General features: G+C 41.2%; 1 protein-coding gene across 1 annotated transcript; it reads right to left on the reverse strand.

Annotated features, from left to right (window-relative positions):
* Positions 1-666: 666 nt before the first annotated feature.
* On the reverse strand, positions 667-19,738 carry dvl2 (dishevelled segment polarity protein 2). The gene is given in 16 exon segments (XM_034105948.2): positions 667-2,277; positions 2,279-2,310; positions 2,677-2,901; positions 3,322-3,498; positions 4,565-4,696; positions 5,443-5,577; positions 5,654-5,721; positions 5,810-5,886; positions 6,281-6,420; positions 6,531-6,600; positions 6,788-6,878; positions 7,613-7,742; positions 7,912-8,021; positions 10,790-10,944; positions 14,152-14,221; positions 19,228-19,738. Coding segments are annotated over 16 exon segments (2,295 nt in total). The 5' UTR covers positions 19,389-19,738; the 3' UTR covers positions 667-1,755.
* Positions 19,739-20,053: the final 315 nt, after the last annotated feature.

The raw sequence follows: 20,053 nt of genomic DNA on the forward strand, positions 1-20,053 counted from the left end.
TGCCAGGGCTAAGCCCCTAATGTTTCCAGGTCCAGGAAACGCCCCTGAGTAGAATCATAAACAAATGTATTCTATACAAGCAACTCAATATAGTTATTTTAAAAAATCAGTCAAATAAAAACATTGCAGTTATTTTTTATGTATATATATTTACAGGTTATTGTATATAAGCCAAAACATACAAAAAATTCAACATTACAAATATATGACTATGGTACAAACAGAAAGGAAAGGGGTCTATAATACATCCTGCCATGTCTTTATATAATCTTCAGGTTTTCAGGAGTATTATCGTATTCATTTCAAGAACAGAAACTTGGACACACCAAAAAATTATCTCAATTGTGCCTAAAAATGTATACATTATCACTATGCTTTAGCCTCCACATAAATACTGAACTAAAAGTGTTGCTTAAGGTTTTAAAAGATAGCTTAATGCTGTAGCTGCAGCTGTTTACAGTCTGACCCAGCAAAGAGGCAATATAATATTTATACCAATTAAGACGGAAATAACCGTTTCACAAATACCTAGAAAGGCAAACAAACACTGAAAGCAAACCAAAAGTTGTTGCTCAAGTCTACTTATTTACACAACTTATGAGAACATTCCCATGCAGCTCACAAACGCTTGAATACCCTCCTGAAATAAAAGAAGTCTGAACAGTATGTAAGTATCAAATTTATTCTCAAGTACACAAACAAAGGTGGCGATATGAAATCAAACAATGTGACACTGTCCATGTCATTCTTTTTTTGAAATGTTGAATCTTCATTTAGCACCTTAATAGTTCGGTTATACATGATTTATATAGTCACTCATACAAAAATGAAACGGGTGAATAATGCAAGTCAGTAACATAAAAATAAGCATGGGGCATTTGGATCACAGTTACTTAAGATACTGTATGTTATCAAAAAGTACCGCTTTCAGCATCTTGTCTTTTCACCTATTAGTACCGTTAAGCCGCTACAGTCCCATACCGAAAAAGTCCTCACGATAAGAGTTATTTGACGACTAGGCCTAGACAGTGACTACTAAACACAAGTTCAACTGACATTTTTGGACCTTATTTTTTCACATTAGAGCTTTTGTAGTGTCGCATTTACATAGGAGTAGTAGGTATATACAGAAAAGTTCATTGTCAAACAATGCTGAAACATGATGAGTTGGTTTCATGTACCTGGAGTGTGAAAATATGTCAGAAAATGCAAAGAGTAAGGCACTCAATATACTCCTGTGCTGCCAACCTGTCTACAGGATTGTATCCTTTCAAGTACACAGTGTTCCTGGCACCCTCTAGTGTCGAACTGCGGTCTGTGCGCTTCTTGGCTCGGACATTCGTAGTTGATTTGGGAACCTTTTCCCCCGCCTATAATATATGTTTTCCATTTTGAGGATTGCAGAAAAAAAAAAGCGTGTTGAGCAGCTCTGATTGACAATCAAAATCTGTCCTGAGGTCTACTGATATAAGAAAGCAGAACTGGTCATTGTGGATTGAGCTTTGAGAAAATAACTGTTGTGTAGTGTATTTAAAAAAAGAAAATACCGTATACCACATTTACTGCGTTTTCATTTCGTCTTGTTTTCTTTGTCAAAGTTAAACCCTGTTCTCACCAAATTTGTAACAAGTGCCCTCACTCCAATAGGCCCTTGAGAGCTCATAAAGCTACCGCCAGATCCTCGTCAAAACAAGTGGGAACCGTACGCTAACTTCACGTGAATGGTCACTCAACACGAGACAGAAAAAATGAAATCTACATGACGTCCACAAAGAACTCGCTGGGGTTTCCCATGGCCAGGTGGAAGGACTGGCGTGATGCAGTCAGCTCTGGGGGCACGGCGCCCAGGTCACGGGTGGGGGGGGCACCCGGAGGCCCCCCCGGGGTGGAGGAGGGCATCTGGGCTAGAGCCGGGTGCATTTGGGCCGCGGACATCTGCTGCGGGTGAGAAAGAGCGTGAGCGGTCATGGCGGGGTGTGCGTGCTGGGGCACCATCATCACCATCATGGGGTTGTACGGCAGGATGCCCGGCGGGTAGGGGGACATGTGGGGGGGCTGGGGCATGCGGTGGTGGTGCGAGCGCTGGGAGGAGGCGTGGCTGTGCTCGCTGGGGGCCGCGGAGCCGTGGCCGCGCCTCAGGCTGCTGCGGGTGGAGTATTCTGATTCGCTGCCGCTGCCGGAGCGAGAGTCTCCGCCTTCTCCGACCCCGCCAGAGGGGGATTTCTCCCCCCCGCCGACGGTGCTGCCCGGTCCTTTAGTGCTGCGGCGACCCCCCCCCCTCGCTCCTCGTCGATCCACTGCTTCGGCTCCCTGGGGGCAGAAAGGAAATGTCATGGTGATAAGATGTAAACAGGTTTGAGAAGCTAAGCTAGCTTTAATTTCCACAACTAGTATCCCAGTAAGTCAAACTGCCACCGTTTAAATATTACACCTTGTGAGATACACTTTTGAGCAAGAAAACTTGTAACAGCAGTTTCTGCTCAAAGCTCAAAAACCATTCAGTAATAGTACCATTTTTTTCATACAAGAAATGGCATAAACTGTAAGCAGCAACTATAGCAGAGTAACATAAAAACTCATGGTATTCTGTGCACAGCAGTGATTTGTAATGAGTGAGTGGAACCAGTATAATGTCCGTTCAGATTTACACCTGCTTCTGACCGCTGTGTGTCTCACCTTCGCTGTGCTGGCTGCCGGTGGAGCCCGGGGCGTAGCTGTAGCTGGTGAGCTCGTGGTAGGGAGGGGGCTGGCTGGAGAAGGCATGTGTGGGGTAGGGCTGGTAGGGGAAGGTGTGCATCATGGGCCACGGGGAGGCCCCAGGGAGAGGCAGGGGGGCCAGGGTGTCCTGGTCTGACGCCCCGCTGGAGCCGTCATTGTCATTCAGCGACAGGTTGGCCATGTCTGGGCGGGGAACAGAGAGAGGAGATAAATGAGGATACAAAGTGTTCCTTAAAGATCTAAAGTAGATACTCACTAAACAAAATTACCCTAATCCCTGCATTATGTCTTCAAATCTTTTAATTAATATATTTAAAGTCAGCCGGCGCGGCACCCATGAAAATGATGGAAGAGAGACATGTTTTTACAACTGAACCCGCTGCAGTTTGTTGCTTTTCCTCTCTGGTGGTTGTGCTTCCTGCAGAGTCTAACTTTAGGGATGGCAGCACATTAAAGAAATCCTTCCATAACGGAAATGTCACATGATTTACTCACACAAGCAGCAGAGTGTTCACAAGAGGAATGTGTGCAAATGTAATTAAGCGTTAACGTTCATGCCGACAGATCTGAGTCGCGCTTTGTTGTTATTTCGGGGGAACTCACAGTTCTCGCAGTCGCTTAGATCTCCGAAGACGTAGTAGCACTGTTCGGAGAAGGTGATCTTGTTGACGGTGTGCCGGATGAAGCCGGCCTTCAGCAGGTTGCTGGCGTACTTCCGGGCTTCGCGGCGGTCCTGGAATCCCTCGATGTGGTGGAAGAGCCACTCCACTACGTCTGAGCCTGGTGGAGGAGGAAGCATGTAAGATGAGGTGGAACTTTATCAACCAAAATTAAATATAACATTTTTATTATTCAAAGTATTCTTAAATAAATAAAGGTATACTAAGCTGGAATAAAAGGTGCAAAATAACAACTGCTATGTTGTAAATGAAAGAAGCCCTATTATTCTTTTCCCTTTCCTGTAGTGTGTGATATAGGTTTTAGTGCATGTGGCACGTTTCTCCCCCACACACTCCCCTCTGCATTGTAGTCCTTTGTTTACTTCCACATAATAGTAATATTACTATGAAACACTCACACTTCTATTGTCTAGCCCTCCTACACATTGTACATGCTAGGCTAAGGGGCGGGACATCTCTAAGCAAGGGACCAATCATAACAGAGCCTCCAGCTATGAGCATAATAGGTCCCCTTTAAATATGTCATTACATGTATGAGAAAAAGTCCAACTACTAAATCAATAATTGTCATTAAACAACTAAATCAGACAGTATCAAAAAATAAAGGGGAAAAATGTTGTTTCTTGTAGATAAGCACTCGAGACTAAATATGTAAGACAAACTGTAAATGCAGCAGAAATGATAAGAAAATTAAATGTTCTTTTCAGAAAGCAGATAATGGACGTAGTTTATGTAATCGCTTCTTGTGATTCAGTTGCAGGTGATTCCAATTTAGCAGATGTTGGTAGGAAGTCACAAGGTTTTAATTCTGAGACCATAATGCCGGCCCTGCAAAGTCCTCTGCGGCATGGAGAGTTCATGCAACCAATGTGCTCCCTCGTCGGTTCTTAGGGCTGCTCGATTATGGCAAAAATCATAATCTCGATTATTTGGGTCAATAATTGAAATTGCGATTATTCATCGACTTTGAAAACATCCATTTATTGGAGAAAATAATTAAACTGAAAACCCAAAAAAAAAAAAAAAAAAGTAACAATAATAAAAAAATAATCGTTTTATTTCAATTACGTTGTTTTCGTAATCGTTGCAAGCCATATTAAAATACTCATTTTAAATGCTCAATTAAAATACGATTAATTGAGCAGCCCTATCTGTTCTGTTCTCACCGAGGAAAGCGTTGGGGATGGTGATTTTGAGCCACATGCGGTCCCTGACCTCCAGACCCGACTCCGGAGAGGCCATCGCCTTGGCAACGGACGCCATGTCAGAGTGCAGGGATAGATTGAAGTCATCAAAACCTGGAGAGAGGAATTTTATTTGTATTTATTTATAGAAAAACATTAATCTCAGCAAAGAGAAGAGATGCAATATGCCAGATTATAGCCAATAGCTCATTTCCATCTGTGGTCCTCAGACAGGTTCATAGCAATCAATAAACAAATAATAACATTGCATGATCTCGATAATAAAGCGTTCACTATAAAACACAAGAAGAGATGAAGACGAAAGATTGTTACTTATTCCTTTTCACAAGAGTACAAAGATATCCAGATAAACTCCACATATATAAAGATGTCTAATTGAAATGTACAGTATATGAGAATTGTAAATCAGAGGGGAGAAACTGGCGAGTATGTTATCTGTTAACTACATGCCGTCATTTGATGTTAATGCTTTCCTTTACCAGCTTCTGACCTTTTTAACTCCGTTTGTCGATAGTTTTAAGTGTATTTCATTTTGTTGTGTGTGTGCTCTGTAATCATAAAACGTCTTCAAATGCAACAAGAAAAAAAGGAAGGAAGGACGAAGGAGTCCAGATATATAAGGATAACTAAAAGAGAACAGACAGTGAAATTGTAGCAGAGAAGGTCAGGAGGGTAAGTTTAGGGCATGAAAGAAGCAGACATCATTTATCAAGTCGCATAACAACAGCGACAAAAGCAGAGAGACAGATACTTTACAAAAATAACCTCATCCAGGCTTTGGATATCCACAGACAAAGAAACTGGGGAAAGAAGCGGAGGATATCGTTTATGGTTCTCACGTTCGGTCTCGGTGACGGAGGAGGAGGAGGTGATGGTGCTGAGGGAGGAGCTGCCTGGGAAGGCGGGGTAAGCTCCGGTCATGGCCACCGAGTGGCTCACCCACGCTGCCGGGTCGATGGGTCTGATTGGTTCATCTGCACAGGAGGAGAAGAGGTTAGGAAGCTGTAACGGCAGCAAAGGTATTAAGGTAAGAGGAGAAACGGTGCTTACTGCGAGGCAGAGTGAAGTAGCCCTGAGGAGAGGGGTCCCAACACTTTGCCACTGTGAGGATGATGGGCCTGCGATAAGCACAAAGACAAGAGAACATTATTATCAATGCGACAGACCAAAGTGATAATGTCTAAAGGGAGAAAAGCAGCAGCTCACCCTGGCTTGTGTACAATCTCCCTCAGGACCCGCACTGCATCGTCGTTGCTCATATTCTCAAAGTTGATGTCATTCACCTTGGAGCGTTTTGGAGAGCAAGAAAAGGATTGCATTTAGGGCAGGTATTTTGATAACCGATTTCATGTCGTACATCGATCATTTTTCCGGATCTGCTTTCTGTAACCTCGCACATTTCTTTTCTGTCTCACCTTTTTTTTGGAGAATTATCATTTCAAAGGCACTGATGAGTTTGTTTGCATTTGAAAGGAGGCATTACATTTAGTGGTAAAAACCAGTAACACGCATTCATATATCTCAGCACTTCAAAACTATTTCATTCCAAATCTGAACCAACTCTGTTTATAAGCTTATAAAAAAAACTCTGGAAAAGCAAAAAAGCTACACCAGTATTCAACTAAAGATCCAGATACAAATGTATTTAAAATAAAGATGACAACACTCTCTCCTCACCTGCAGCAGCATGTCACCCGGCTCGATGCGTCCGTCCGCAGCCACAGCTCCTCCCTTCATGATGGAGCCGATGTAGATGCCTCCATCCCCCCTTTCGTTGCTCTGGCCCACGATGCTGATGCCCAGGAAATTGTACTTCTCTGTATTATTGAAAAATCAAAAGTAGTGTTAAAACCACGCACAGATTTGTGTCGTGCAGCATTTCATTTGACACATTGTTTATGGATGTCATCAATCAGAGGTCACAGACCCATGTTGAGCGTGACGGTGATGATGTTCAGGGACATGGTGGAGTCCGTCACGCTGCTGAAGGAGGAGGCCTGGGAGCGGGGGAACCACAAAATTGCCATGAGATTTGTTTACAAACACTGACAGAAATATGTACTCTGAGCAAACCAGTTCAATGGCTCTCTACACACTTGATTTACCAAAGAACGCCATGACAAAACAACAACAACAACAACATGAGAGAATGTGAGGTGAATAGGATAGCCGAACAGTACATACCCTCTCCAGGCGCGGGGGGCGCTGTTTCCTGCGTCTGCGGTGCCGCTTGAGAAGCCTGGAGGCTGTGCTCTGCTCTGTCGCACTGCTGAACCTACAGGTTGTCCAAAGGTGAAAGGTCAGAAGAGAAACATGCCGTCACAAACCTTTCATAGGGCTATTTTGTGTGTCAAAAAAGCCCAAAACGACAAAGGAAGCTAATCAGGGATCCTTGAGTAAACATGGTATCTTATTCAACAGTGGTCTAAATGCACTCCAAAACAATTAAATAGAAGGATGAATGCAATGAAAAATAAATGGCAACCAGCGCATTCACATAAAAGCATATATATATATATATATATATATATATATATATATATATATATATATATATATATCCAATTACCATTATCTGTTCATATGGAAGGTGGACAAAAACTAAAAATAGTTTAGTGTCCCTTGAGATAAGTGGAGGGGTGGCAACAGCAGACTTTAAAGAGGACATTTTCTTTTTCTTCAGGTTTATATTTGTATTCTGTGCCTGTACAGTGACATGTTTACATGCCTTAATGTTCAAAAAGGTCTTTATTTGTAATCGTGCTGCAGCACCTCTTTTCACCCTCTGTCTGAAACCAGTACAATGTGTTGGAACGATAGCCAATAGAAGTGCGAGTGTCACATAATGATGTCACTATGTAGCGGAGTCCAATGGAGGCATTCCAGGCAGTGTGTGGGACAGAAAGTCCCTCTGGAGGGAACTTTCCATATAACACACTACAGGAAAGGGAAACCCCAAAGAGCATAATAGGGCCCCTTTAACTTGACATGCTCTCAGTCTCCGCCCACCTGCTCATGGTGTCGTCGTCCTCCGAGTCGCAGAAGCTGGTGGTCTCCAGCTCGCTGCTCATCACGGTGCTGGAGCTCTCGTAACCTGCCAGGTGGCGCTCCAGGCGACTCTGCCCGTTGATGCGAGGCCCTGCGACACCACAGAAGAAGATATTGGCCGTGAGTTTTCGTGTTTGCTCAAGTCAGCGTTTGCCTTTTCCTTCTATGGAATTGCAAACATCCCCCACTTCTTGACATTCCTTGATTCTATCACATATTCATTGTTTGGATGTTGGCCAATGTGTTCTGCTGTTTCTCACCGTGCGGCTCCATGCCATCTCTGTGCCGAGGCCTCTCCCTCCTGAAGGAAACTACAGACTCCGTCTCAGTCTGGTCGTCAAGGGTCTCCACACTGCCGGTCGCATTGGGGCTATAAAAAGATAAAATAAAGCATGACGAGATTTCAACGTTTGGTTTATACGTTATATCTTTACTAAAGAGACATCTGTTTTTCCAGCATAGCCTTTACGAGGATGTCAAGTACAATGGAAACAACATGAAACGTACGGGGAACTTTTTGAAGTTTATACACTAGCATTAAACAATTGACTCAAACTCTTGAATAAGCTAATATTTCGCCGCTCAACATTTTCACAATAGGTTTAAAATGTTAGAATTTTGAAGTGTTTGATCCCAAAGAACATTATACAGGGGCAATTGCAAAGTATATGCAGCAGATCAAAAATAGACACAAATAAAAACACATGATAAAAGTTTGACTGTTTAAACGTACAGATGGCAATAAGATCCACTTCAACTTGCTACTTCCATATAGGGATTTGACATATGATATTCTGAAATCCCATTAAATTGTATACAGAGGCTGACTGACACTTTAATATCCTGTAACCGTGTTTAAATCATTACGGAAACTATCAGATGACAGGAGAGCTATCAACGCCTAATGTATCAGCTCACATGGAGACTGAAAGGACAGGAAGCACTCAGTGAAATGTCTGATAAACTCGGGCAAAATGCCAAAATAAGCCAACATGGGGCTTCAAATATTCTGTTCACATGTCATAGGAAGACAGAGAACGCCTTGTGGTTCTCCATGAGCGCCAGATAAATTTCAGAGACCCTGCAATTTGCCCAGCTTGGAAATAACTAACTAGAGCGGTGGATTCTTCTTTGAGTCAAATCATAACTTTTTTTTTTCTTCGATTGCATTAAGGCTTTATGATATCCTTCACAGTAGATATTTGAACATACAAAATTGTTGATCACCACTTTGATTGCATTTTGGATGATTTAGTCTAAGATGTGTTACACACACACACACACACACACACACACACACACACACACACACACACACACACACACACACCCTTATGTGCCCAATCCCCCCTTATGTGAATCACACCTGGCACTCACAAACACACAGAACAATTCGACACACTTCCCGCTCTTATGTGCCCATCCCCCCACATGGATCACACCTGGCACACGCAATACATGTTCAGTGTCTATTCTTTGTATATGTACTGCAGTTTTTCATGTGTACTAGTAGTCTGATACAATATGTACGGTTTGAAAGGGTGTTAAATGAAATTTGGTGATGATTAATGGTTTTTGTGTTAATGTAATAGCAGTTAAAACAGGACCGGTCAAATTTGACCGCAAACACCAAAGTATGGGGGGGAAACAAAGACAATAGGGGGGTTAAACAACACATTTGGGGAAGTTAAATTGTTTAATTTCAAAGTGAATGCAAAAACAATGAGGGAACCCTTCTGCTGTCTCAAGACAGGACGAGACAAGATCCAAAGATAAGCAATGAATGAGAGCGCTGCAGTTGTAATGGCAGGTTGCGGTGACGACTGTGAACTCCATGTGACCCCTGAACCAAACTCAGAGAGAACAGGGATGGTGAGAAGCTATTAAAATACTTTGTTTTAGACCCTACACGTTCCAAATGTATTAACAATAACGTGTTCCTGATATTTTAGTAGATGCTAGAAGAGAAAAAGGGTATTTAAAGCATCTTTTATTCAAAAAGTGTCTATTGCATTGCTGTTTCATATTCTTTAAAGCTTCTATAATCACTATTTTATATTAACAATGGATCAAATAACTGTGAAACGTGAAAGGGACAGTTTGTGGTGTCAAACCCACAGCGATACCTCTCTGACTGCAGTTACCTTTAGCTTAAGTATTAGCCCCCTTCAGCTTTTTGGTTTGGTTTCACAGCACGCAATGTTTAAGTTTAGTCTCATTACCAACATTTCGATGAGAAAGTTCTCTGAAAACATACTATAAACTACCTGCCCGTCACTTTGCATATTTAGCAACTAGCTAGTGAACATAGAGGAGCATTTAGCATCTTAAGAGACAGAGATTGCTCTTAGGAGTTTATGAAAAGCAAAAAAGGGTTAAATGGAGTAAATATTGGGTCTCATTAAATAGCTTGACCAAAAAAACAACTGTATAAAATGCTAATGATCGCTTCTTAAAACAATATTCTAAACCAAAGACTGCTTAAACTCTGAATAAGGTGAGGTTCATTTCAAAATTAAGTGTAGGTTTAGTGTACAGAAAGTTTCTCCCAGAACTGGTCTAGGTAGGGCGGCCCCGACTAAGATCAGGTTTAAATGAGCTGTAGTATTCACGCTATTCTTGTAGTAACTTAATCCTGGGAGTGTGTGAGATATTCAGGAAAATATACCGTTTCTACATCACAGCTATGGGAGAAGCACTAGTGTATGTTGGGGCTAAAAGGAAGGGAGACATGTGCAGCTTGTGAGCATGTTTCAACGCCTTGTGATTAATTAAAAATCGTATTTTAAATCGCGATTACTATTATGGCTTGCAACGATTACGAAAACAACTTAATCGAAATAACGATTATTTTTTATTATTATTATTATTATTTTTTTTAATACTGGTTTTTCAGTTGAATTATACTTAAAGTTCAGGGCAATCAACTGTTAAAAACATTACTGTTCACACTTTTTTTCTCCAATAGATGGATGTTTTCAAAGTCAATGAATGATCGCATTTAATAATCACAATTACAATTATTGACCCAAATAATCGAGATCATGATGTTTGCCATAATCGAGCAGCCCTACTTGTGATGCCCCCTCTCTGGGTAAATAAACAGAGGAATTCATGTTTCAAACGAGTGTTGCTTACTGGAAGGAGGGCGGTCTGGAGTCCCCGATGCCCCCGGTCCTCTCTACAGGTGGGGGAGGGAGAGGGGGAGGAGGGGGCGAAGGCTGGGTAGTCGTCTCCACCGGTGGGACCACAGCCACTGGAAGCTCTGCTGTTGGAGAGTCTGAAGACACCAGCTGCAAGAGGAGCACAAAAAGATGTAGGTAGAGATGACAATCAAACAAATTAAAAAAAGAGAGGGTGAGAAAACAAGAGGGATGAAAGGACAGGGGGAGGAAAAGCAGGGTAAGATGTCAATTACTTTGACACACCAACACTGGGCTCTTTTCAGATGGACGTCTCAAGGGCATACTGAAATGCTATCCTACACTTAACCTGTCTCTCTTCATTATACAACAAAAGTGCCTACAAGCGCACAGACACACACAGAGCTAGCACACAAGGACAATTAGGATGAATGGCATGCAGCGTCAAATTACCTGGACCATTAAAACACACACAGGAAGAGAGGAAGACGTAGTTAAGACCAGTTTAGGAAAAATAAATATGGGAGTATAAGGAGCAGTGATGACGTATTGTTGTAGTCCGACACGGAAGGTAGCATCGCAAGGGCTCCCTCGACTAAAACGATTAGATTTTCCTATGAGATTTGAAATATTACAGAAAATTGGTTCAGGGAAGTTATGTGTTTTGTTCAACAGGACACATTCTAACACCACATTTTTAAAGTGAAAATACAATTGTCAGAACTAGATAGCTAGCAAAAAGCTATATAAGAACTACATCTTGTCACCTATGCTAAGCTAAAGGTAGACTTGGGTTTGGCGTGCTGACATTTGGTTTTTTCTCATTGTTAGAAACCATCTTTTTAAGACACAAAAAAGCTTTGGAAAATCACAACAAGTGGGGAGTTTACTGACGTATTTTATGTCGTAATTAATCTCTTAAATGTGTGTTAACCAGACCTAAATTCAGGCATCTAACCAAAACCATATTTAAAAAGACGTTGCCTTCGAGATTAGGGAACCAGCAGTGGTAAAATGCTAACTCGTTCCCAGGTTTTAAGACTCATTCCCGGACCACTCTATTAGCAGTAATATAAGAATGAAAATATTCTAACAATGCTGGGAATATTCAGTATCTATGCACTTGAAAATAACCTAGTCTTTCGACGTTTGGTGTAGTTCAGATTCTTAAACGCATTCCCCGACAAAATAACTCAACCGAATGGAGCCTATCAGCCGGTACAGACGGCCCCTCCCTGCTCCCCCCTCCCCACTAATGGCTTTGAGTCCATGAAACACTCTTCTTCTGGGATCCCTCCATCCGTCTTGGCCTGCAGCTCACATATCAGTCCCTCTGGTCTCCGAGCTTTGTTCCCCCCCTCCCCCCCTCTTTAAAGCCTTCTCTCCTTCTTATGCACCTAACAGATGCCTCGGCCTCAAACCTGCTCATCTGTGCCCGGTCCCCGTGTTTTGTCTCTATTCTAATGTAACTCGCAAGGTGGGGCACAACAACTGGGCCTTTTACGGGGGAAATGGAAAGTATGAAGACTGTATCTGGCAACGCACTGTACTGTAACTGGGAACTGTGCTAGAAGCTCGCAAGCTTGAGTTTAGATCAACACAATGAGAAAGATTTTCTTGGAGAAAAGCTAAAGCCCACATGCTGCTTGGTCAAACAATCACTGTGATATACAGATGTATTCGATTATGTGTCGGCAGACTTAGTGACTTTTAAAATCGGCTTACCTAGCAAAATCTTTAAAGTATGAGACTTTAAAAACGCATGCCGACTGCCAAGTGTAAAAACAGTCAAATCTCAAAGAAAACAGCCAAACTTTTATTTTCTTTACTGTTGGTTTAGCCCTTCTTTCTTTTTTTTAAAGGAATATTATTGCTGGTTGACTGCATTAATGCAATACCTAAAACCATAGAAAGACACAATACAGGAAACACTTCTGGGGAATAGATGCTATATCTTAGCACAGTGTCTCTATTAAGACAGGAGGGTAAACCTGTTTATTACACAAATTGGATATTTTGCCATTCCCCCTATTCCTTGTAAAAATCTCTTCAAATGTTATGTAAAAACAGCGGTAAACATATAGCAAAATAAAGAAAGTGTCAAGATGATTTTAAGATGTCCTGTAATCCATGACACTAAAAAAAGGAAAGAAAATTACTTAAATGGAGCAAATGTGAATATGTTATACTCTAGCTAAGCCACAGGTAGGGCTGCTCAATTAATCGTATTATGGCATGCAACGATTACGAAAAAACTATTATTTTTGTATTATTATTACTTTTTATTTTTTTTTATTATTGGTTTTTCAGTTGAATGATACTTAAAGTTCAGGGTAATCAACTGTTCACATTTTTATTCTCCAATAAATGGATGTTTTCAAAGTAAATGGAGAATCGTTTTTAATAATCGTGATATCAATTATTGACCCAAATAATTGAGATTATGATTTTTGCCATAATCGAGCAGCCCTACCTCAGGTACATGATTTAGGTGTTACGCTCCAAGAAAATGTCTTCTCATCAGGGTTCATACACTTTTTCACCAATGATTTTCCATGACTTCTCCATGACCTTTACCTCATTTTCCATGACCAAAAAGATGACTCTCTCAGCGGTACCACTGAAAATGGTTTATTTGAACATGGAACAGGAAAATAAGGTCTGAAACATGTCGTGCCTATCTAAAACAAATCAAATAGTAGCTTCAACACGCTAAAGCAACTACAAATCTCTCACCAGCAAAATACCTCGACAGTTAAATGCCATTTTACATTTCATTACTATACAGTATTTATTAGATGGATAAAATATAAATTATATTTGATGCAACTTTAGTTACATTTCCATGACTTTTCCAAAACATATTGTTTTCCATAACTTTTCCAGGGCCTGGAATTAGCTTTTTCAATTTCCATGACTTTTCCAGGTTTTTAATGACCGTAAGAAGAACCCCGTCTCATAGATACTGCGAGTGTTACTTCTCGTTTAACCTGGTTGTGTTGTCTGTTCATCTTTCCCACTAATAGAGGGGATTTCTTCCAAGATATGTTTTAACTAAGAACCCTAACCCAAAGAACAAGCCTTACTTTAAAATCTAGTATGCCACAACATGACATACAACTCCATCTTAAATGGCTCCCATTAAAATGTATTACTTTATTTTATTGCTGCTCATTAGACAACATCATTAGTCCGAGGGGGGGACAGCACAGGAAAAGGAAACGTGGCTTCTGGAAACATGCCGATGCTGGCTGATTTTCTAGATGAAAGCCAGTTCTTCACATTTGCACAGAAGCCTTTGTGGGAAATGAGTTCACTAGCATTTATATTTACGCAACAGGTTTTATTGTTTCTTACCCATGAGACCACTCTGCCGTTGAAACATGGCAACTTGGCACTGTCATCGGAAATCTCTTCCTTCACCACCCTGAAAAACAAAAGAGACACAGTTAGCATCAGGTTTAAATTGTTCTAGCTAACATTATGTACACGTTGCCTCGATGGTACAGCGTGGAATTAAATCTGAACACAACACCGAGGCTTTAGTCGAGTCATAAAGAAAATGTGGAACTGCTGGAGAAGTGATTTATGATATGACATGGCTGAACTAAATCAAATTCTTGGCTTATTTCAGAAATACGACTAGGATGTGTTATGACAAGCTGTCCTTGTTCGCCCGCCGTACTGTTTTACATGTGTTACAGATGTTTTATGGATCACCTAACAAAACTGACTCAAGTGACTCTAGTTGAGCAATACTTTGGCGTATATCATATCAACACCTGCAAGGTTTTTACTCACCAGGAATCAATGTTAAAGTGATTTTCTTAAAAGGAGGGTTGTCAAGTTAAACTTATTTTACACTTGGATGTCCTGATCAGGTTTTCTTTAGCCCCAATACTAAGATATTGAGAATCTGCTCATTTGTGGGGGGGGGATATCAATTGAAATATTGAATTGAACAATTTAATGATAAAATATTCATAACATTTGACTGAAAACTCATAAAATTCTATTTAGCCGTAAAGAAGGGCAGCCATGATTGGACTATAACTGCCTAATATTGGCGAGTCACCCAGTCACACAGCAGAGCTAACAGTTAGCCTCTAGCTAAAAGACAACACGTAGCTTATTGGTAGCCTGAAGCTGCACTTTTTAAAAAGACACCATGGTCACTGCCATGGTCAAAAATGCCGGGGAAACAACTGCACTTGAAAATCCTCTTGCTTCTACCAGCTACTCTTTCAAATCCAATTTGCATCATACGAATAAAATCTACTTGTAATGAAAGAACAATTATATCACTGGGATTATAGTCTGCTAATCGCATTACCGAAACACCAGCCAAGCCCTGAAGCGTTGAATGAGCACAGCAGATATCAAAGAAAAGAACAAACAATCCTAATTAGCTTCCTCCGGCTGGTGACAGACTCCATTGGAATTCATTCAACGCGCTAAATCCCACACTTACTGCTATTGTGGCTCGCTGACAAATTACAGTCAGTCAATTAAATGCATGCAAATCCAATACACGCAACACAAAGCAAAGCTCCTCAAAGGCACATCCGCCGGGCCCCTCTGTAGTATTCCTGCATGTTCGTCAGAAAGACAAACACCAGGCCTAAACTGTGTAATTCCCCCCCAGCAGCCTGTACTATGTTATTACAGCAGATTACACGGACAGGGGCTGGGCTGAGTGTTACAGAGAGGACACTTGACTGCTTCAAAAGTTATTTTTCCAGCTTCCTATGCCGGCCTCTCATGTGTGCGAGACTTGGTCAGGCTCCACTGGGCTTTCGTAAGCAGCTGTTGAGAGCTGGTTTTGTGGGCGAGTGTGAACATACGCCCGGGTTGTTGTGGGGAACAGCTACAGGACCACTTGGCTTTTGAATGCCGTGCGTGTGACTACTGAACGTTCGCTAAACTCGTTTGTTGCCAACCGTTTAATTTCCCCCCCCAACACTGCGGATGAACAGATGCTGCATCCTTCTCCCGAGGACTGCAATTGTCTTCTTTCCACGGTCGTCCAAACAAACAACCGACCGCAGTCGAGAGTCATTTCACACACTCTAAAATGCATCGCCTAATGTACAAACAACGCCGAAATATGCTAAGTAGGGCTGCACGATGTGGAGGAAATAAGTAAGAGCGATTATGTTGTCCTTTGAAGAAGTCACTTTGAGCTCTGGTAACTGGAAATGAACTATTCTCACGATGTGTTGACCAAATACATAATCAGGGAATACAATTGATAGATTAATTTGGGAGAAAATTAAATCAAGTGGCAGTTTACGTATTTGGTTACGATGTCATTCATCTCAGTATCATTGAACGATTAGCATGATGCGATTGTTTTCCGGAGGATCTACACCAAACAATATTGGTTTTTGATTGGTCTGTAGGATCCTATTGGTAGGTGTGGATACCTCTACAACTCCATAAAATGTTGTTCAAACCTTTAAGTATACTTCCTGCGATTATATTTCACATTCAATATTGCCATTTTGATTACATTGCAACAAATTGAGTAGCCCTAATGCCTATTCCTGTTAGATTTAACACGGCCTGAAGTTTTCACCCCCTCTTCCTCACTTTCCAGTCCCTGGCTGATATCAAATTCCTGCATCCAACTCGGCATTGCCTTTCTAACAATCAATCTTACTTATACCGCTTCCTGATCCTCCACACCAGCAGACGGAGAATATCTAATAACCCCAAGCGAACACAACCCCGGCTCTGTCTCCCCTTTCTTCTCCCCGCGGACACCCGGCAAATGGCCTCTGTCCGGCCCCCAGGATCGCAGCTCCGGCCCTGACCTGATCCCCCCCCCCCACACACACACACACACACACACCCCACTGCCACACACACAGCTCGGCTCGACAGCTGGCCTTGTACCAGGGCAAATGAAAACACACTCCTCTCCTGGAGAAGGGGGGAAACACGTCCCTGCTTTGATTGGACAGCTGACTCAGAGCTATGTTTGAAAAGTTTCATCTGTTGGAGGTATTCAAATGAAACCGTGATGCCGATTTGACTTTTAGAAAATGAGTCTTTCTGCCATACTCTGAAAAACTCTGCTGGGAGTTTGGTGTGGGGGGGCTTTTTTAAGATGAGGATTTTATGCTTTTGGAAAACACCTAGAAGCAGAAATATGATGACACAATGTCATGTCTGTGTACACTGGACAAGCTCTTCATTTGACTACTAACTTGCAAATCACACTCTTGATTTAGTGAGGCAAAAATAAATAAATGAAGACTACTGCTACTGGGATGTAAAAAATGAGCTTTCTGAAGTTTTAACTGTGCCCATTAAATAGTACAAATGACAGTAATAGTTATTTAGGTGTACACTCACATTTGCAAGTTCATTAAAACGACAGTTCTGCAACAAAAAATAATCTGCTGTAATTTGGATAATCCATTTATGGTATAAATCCTTTTCTGGCAAAAACCCAACCCCTGGTTCGGACTACCACGTGTGAAAGGTTGTGGCTTTTCTATGGTTTGTAACATTGTAGGTGAAAAATATATTTCAGTTTTGAATTGTTGGCTGACAAACACTTTGAGCTCTGGGAACATGAGATGGACCGTTCTCTAGTATGTCTTTTGATAAAAAGATAATAAAGGAAATGATCGATAGATTCACCTGGGAGAGAAAAGAAATGCCAAAAATAATATTGCTGTGGAAACACAGTGGACATGCACTTAAATCCGTTCTTCTACATAAGTAGTTTTGTTAAAAGTTTACTTGATAATAATTAAATATAGTCCAACGAGGCCTAAAAGTGATTGTCATTATTTACTGTGTATTTTTGCTAAAAGAAAAGTAAATAACTGAGCCTTCAAACTACAAATATGGTAAAAAGCAAGCGTCTCCCATCATTTGAGAAATTAACTTATTAACTTGCTATAACAACCCGAATATAAAACTGAAATGTACTGACATTTCTAAACATTTCAGCCAGGCATTGAGTATTGTAAAAACGCCTCTCACCACAGAAAAGGAACATCTTTACATGATGTCAGTAACTGGTGCTGCTATTAATATTCAAATGATGCCAGCTCTGTCAAGCCCCAAAGAAAAGCCATCTCATCTCGTTGTGTTTGAGCCGATACTGAAGCTCTTTGGCCCCGGCTCCGGTGTTGCCATCCAAAGGGCAGAAGAGGCAAATAGCCCAGCTTTAAAACTCATCCAACACTCTCGCTGGGTGAATAAACCACAAACATACATTCCTGTGCACAGCAGCTACACAGAAAGTAAAAAAAAGATGAATTGATAGAGGAGACGGCTTTTTCTTGGGAGGAAGGGATGAAGCCAGGGAATGAAAGGATGGCTGGCGGGCCAAAGTGTTAAAGAGGGGAGACAAAACCCTGGCCTCAGTCCCGAAAGAATGAAAAGGCGAAGGATTTCACAAGATGATGGACTGAAGGGGGGTGGGAGGGATGAGGATTAGGGCAAAGAAAAGCAGCAGGGACAGGGAATGCCTCTCATTGTAATGATGATGTTTCCTGAGAAATGTCCCCAGCCTACAGACACTCAGTATTTATAGAAGCACTTGGAAATGCATCACTAGTCGTTGTAACTTTTTACTGATTAGGAGAGGTTCAATGGCGACCGGCTTCATTCAAGTGTATTATCCTTTCACCATACGTTTTCACCCCGTTTGACAAATACACGACAGCTGGTCACAAGATAGGATTGCGTGACTTTTCTGACATGCATGCATTCCTGTAAGGTTTTGTTTTTTTAATTAGCCAAGAATGTTAAGTGTTTACTTACGCCAAGTTAACGCTCCCCCACTAAGAAAATAATGGCTGTTTTACAACGAGTACAACTTTTGTCACAGCATTTAAACAGTGGTGTAAAGTAACGAAGTACATTTACTTAATTTTACAATTTTGAGGTACTTTTGCATGAGTATTTCATTGTTTTGCTACTTCTACTCAACTAGAGTCCTGAGTTAAATCATGTACTTTTATTCCAATACTTTTACGTCATATATTTAGTTACTTAGATTTTCCATTAATAATGTGGAATATAAACACTTAAAAATGACGTTAGTTACACCTGGTTTGAAATTCACAATTTACCCTGAAGTATATAAAGTCATTACAACTAGCTTCACCTTTGATAAACACTTTAATGCATCACACATCATAATATATATTATTTTGGAATCTGTTTATGGTGCTTTAAGTATATGTTGATGCTAATACTTCTGTACTTTGACTTGGTTAACATTTTGAATGCTGGACTTCTACACATTCCTACACTCTGGTAGTTTTACTAGGACCTGAGTACTTCTTCCACCTCTGCATTTAAATATATGTACTCTTACTACCAGCTGTTTGTCACTCCTAATGTTGCAGGGAAACTACAAAGCTCTTCCCTGCTAAAGGATTAAAAAAAGAAAACCCAGCAGCTCACCCGAAATCCTGGTCCATAGACTTGAAGAAGAATTTGTAGTTTGGCTTGTTCAAGACCTGTTTAAAATCCAGTAAAGTTATATTTTCGGCAGCAATGGGTATCTTCACCAAGTACGGCGTCTCCTCTTCGTCGATGTGATAAATTATTTTGGTTTCCGCCATCTCTGCTGGAAGTTGCCACGGGGGAAGCAAACACTATGAGGCGAGGTTAACTTTGTTGGGGAGTTAGTTAGCAGCTAGGTGGCTAACGAGACGGCAGAGGTGAAACGATGATGGCCACTGAGATTTTTCAGTCCGAGCCGGAGGACGTAATGCGTCTGTAACCCTGCTCACAAACTCGCGGTCCGACTTTAAAGTAGTAGAAAACTGTGCGCATTCCCCCGCATTGTTACCGAGGGGCGAAAAACCGACGGGGAAACGCTACATTCACACGACCAACTACCAACAACTTTTCCCCCAACAAAAACATACAGAGGAGGGGGTCCAAAAAACTTTTCACCACTTTTTGCGAGCCAACGCGGCGTGTGACGTAATTACGTAGCCGCCTTTGATTTACGTACGCTCCCAACCACCCTTCACCACCACCAGCATTTTTATTATTTAGGGAAATAAGCTCTTTTTATTTAAGTAAAAGTAGAAATACTACCATAATAATGTCCTTTTACAAGTAAGAGTCCTGCATTCAAATACACTTTAACTCGTATTTAACTCACATTATTTGCATATGAATACTGTTAATACATGTTTATTATTATTTTATTGTATTTTGTATTTGACTTTTATTCTTATTAGGTGTACTACTATCTGTGTTCATTTTTTTATTCTGT

The sequence above is a fragment of the Pseudochaenichthys georgianus genome, chromosome 18 (genome assembly GCF_902827115.2).
Source record: "Pseudochaenichthys georgianus chromosome 18, fPseGeo1.2, whole genome shotgun sequence".
Taxonomy (NCBI): domain Eukaryota; kingdom Metazoa; phylum Chordata; class Actinopteri; order Perciformes; family Channichthyidae; genus Pseudochaenichthys; species Pseudochaenichthys georgianus.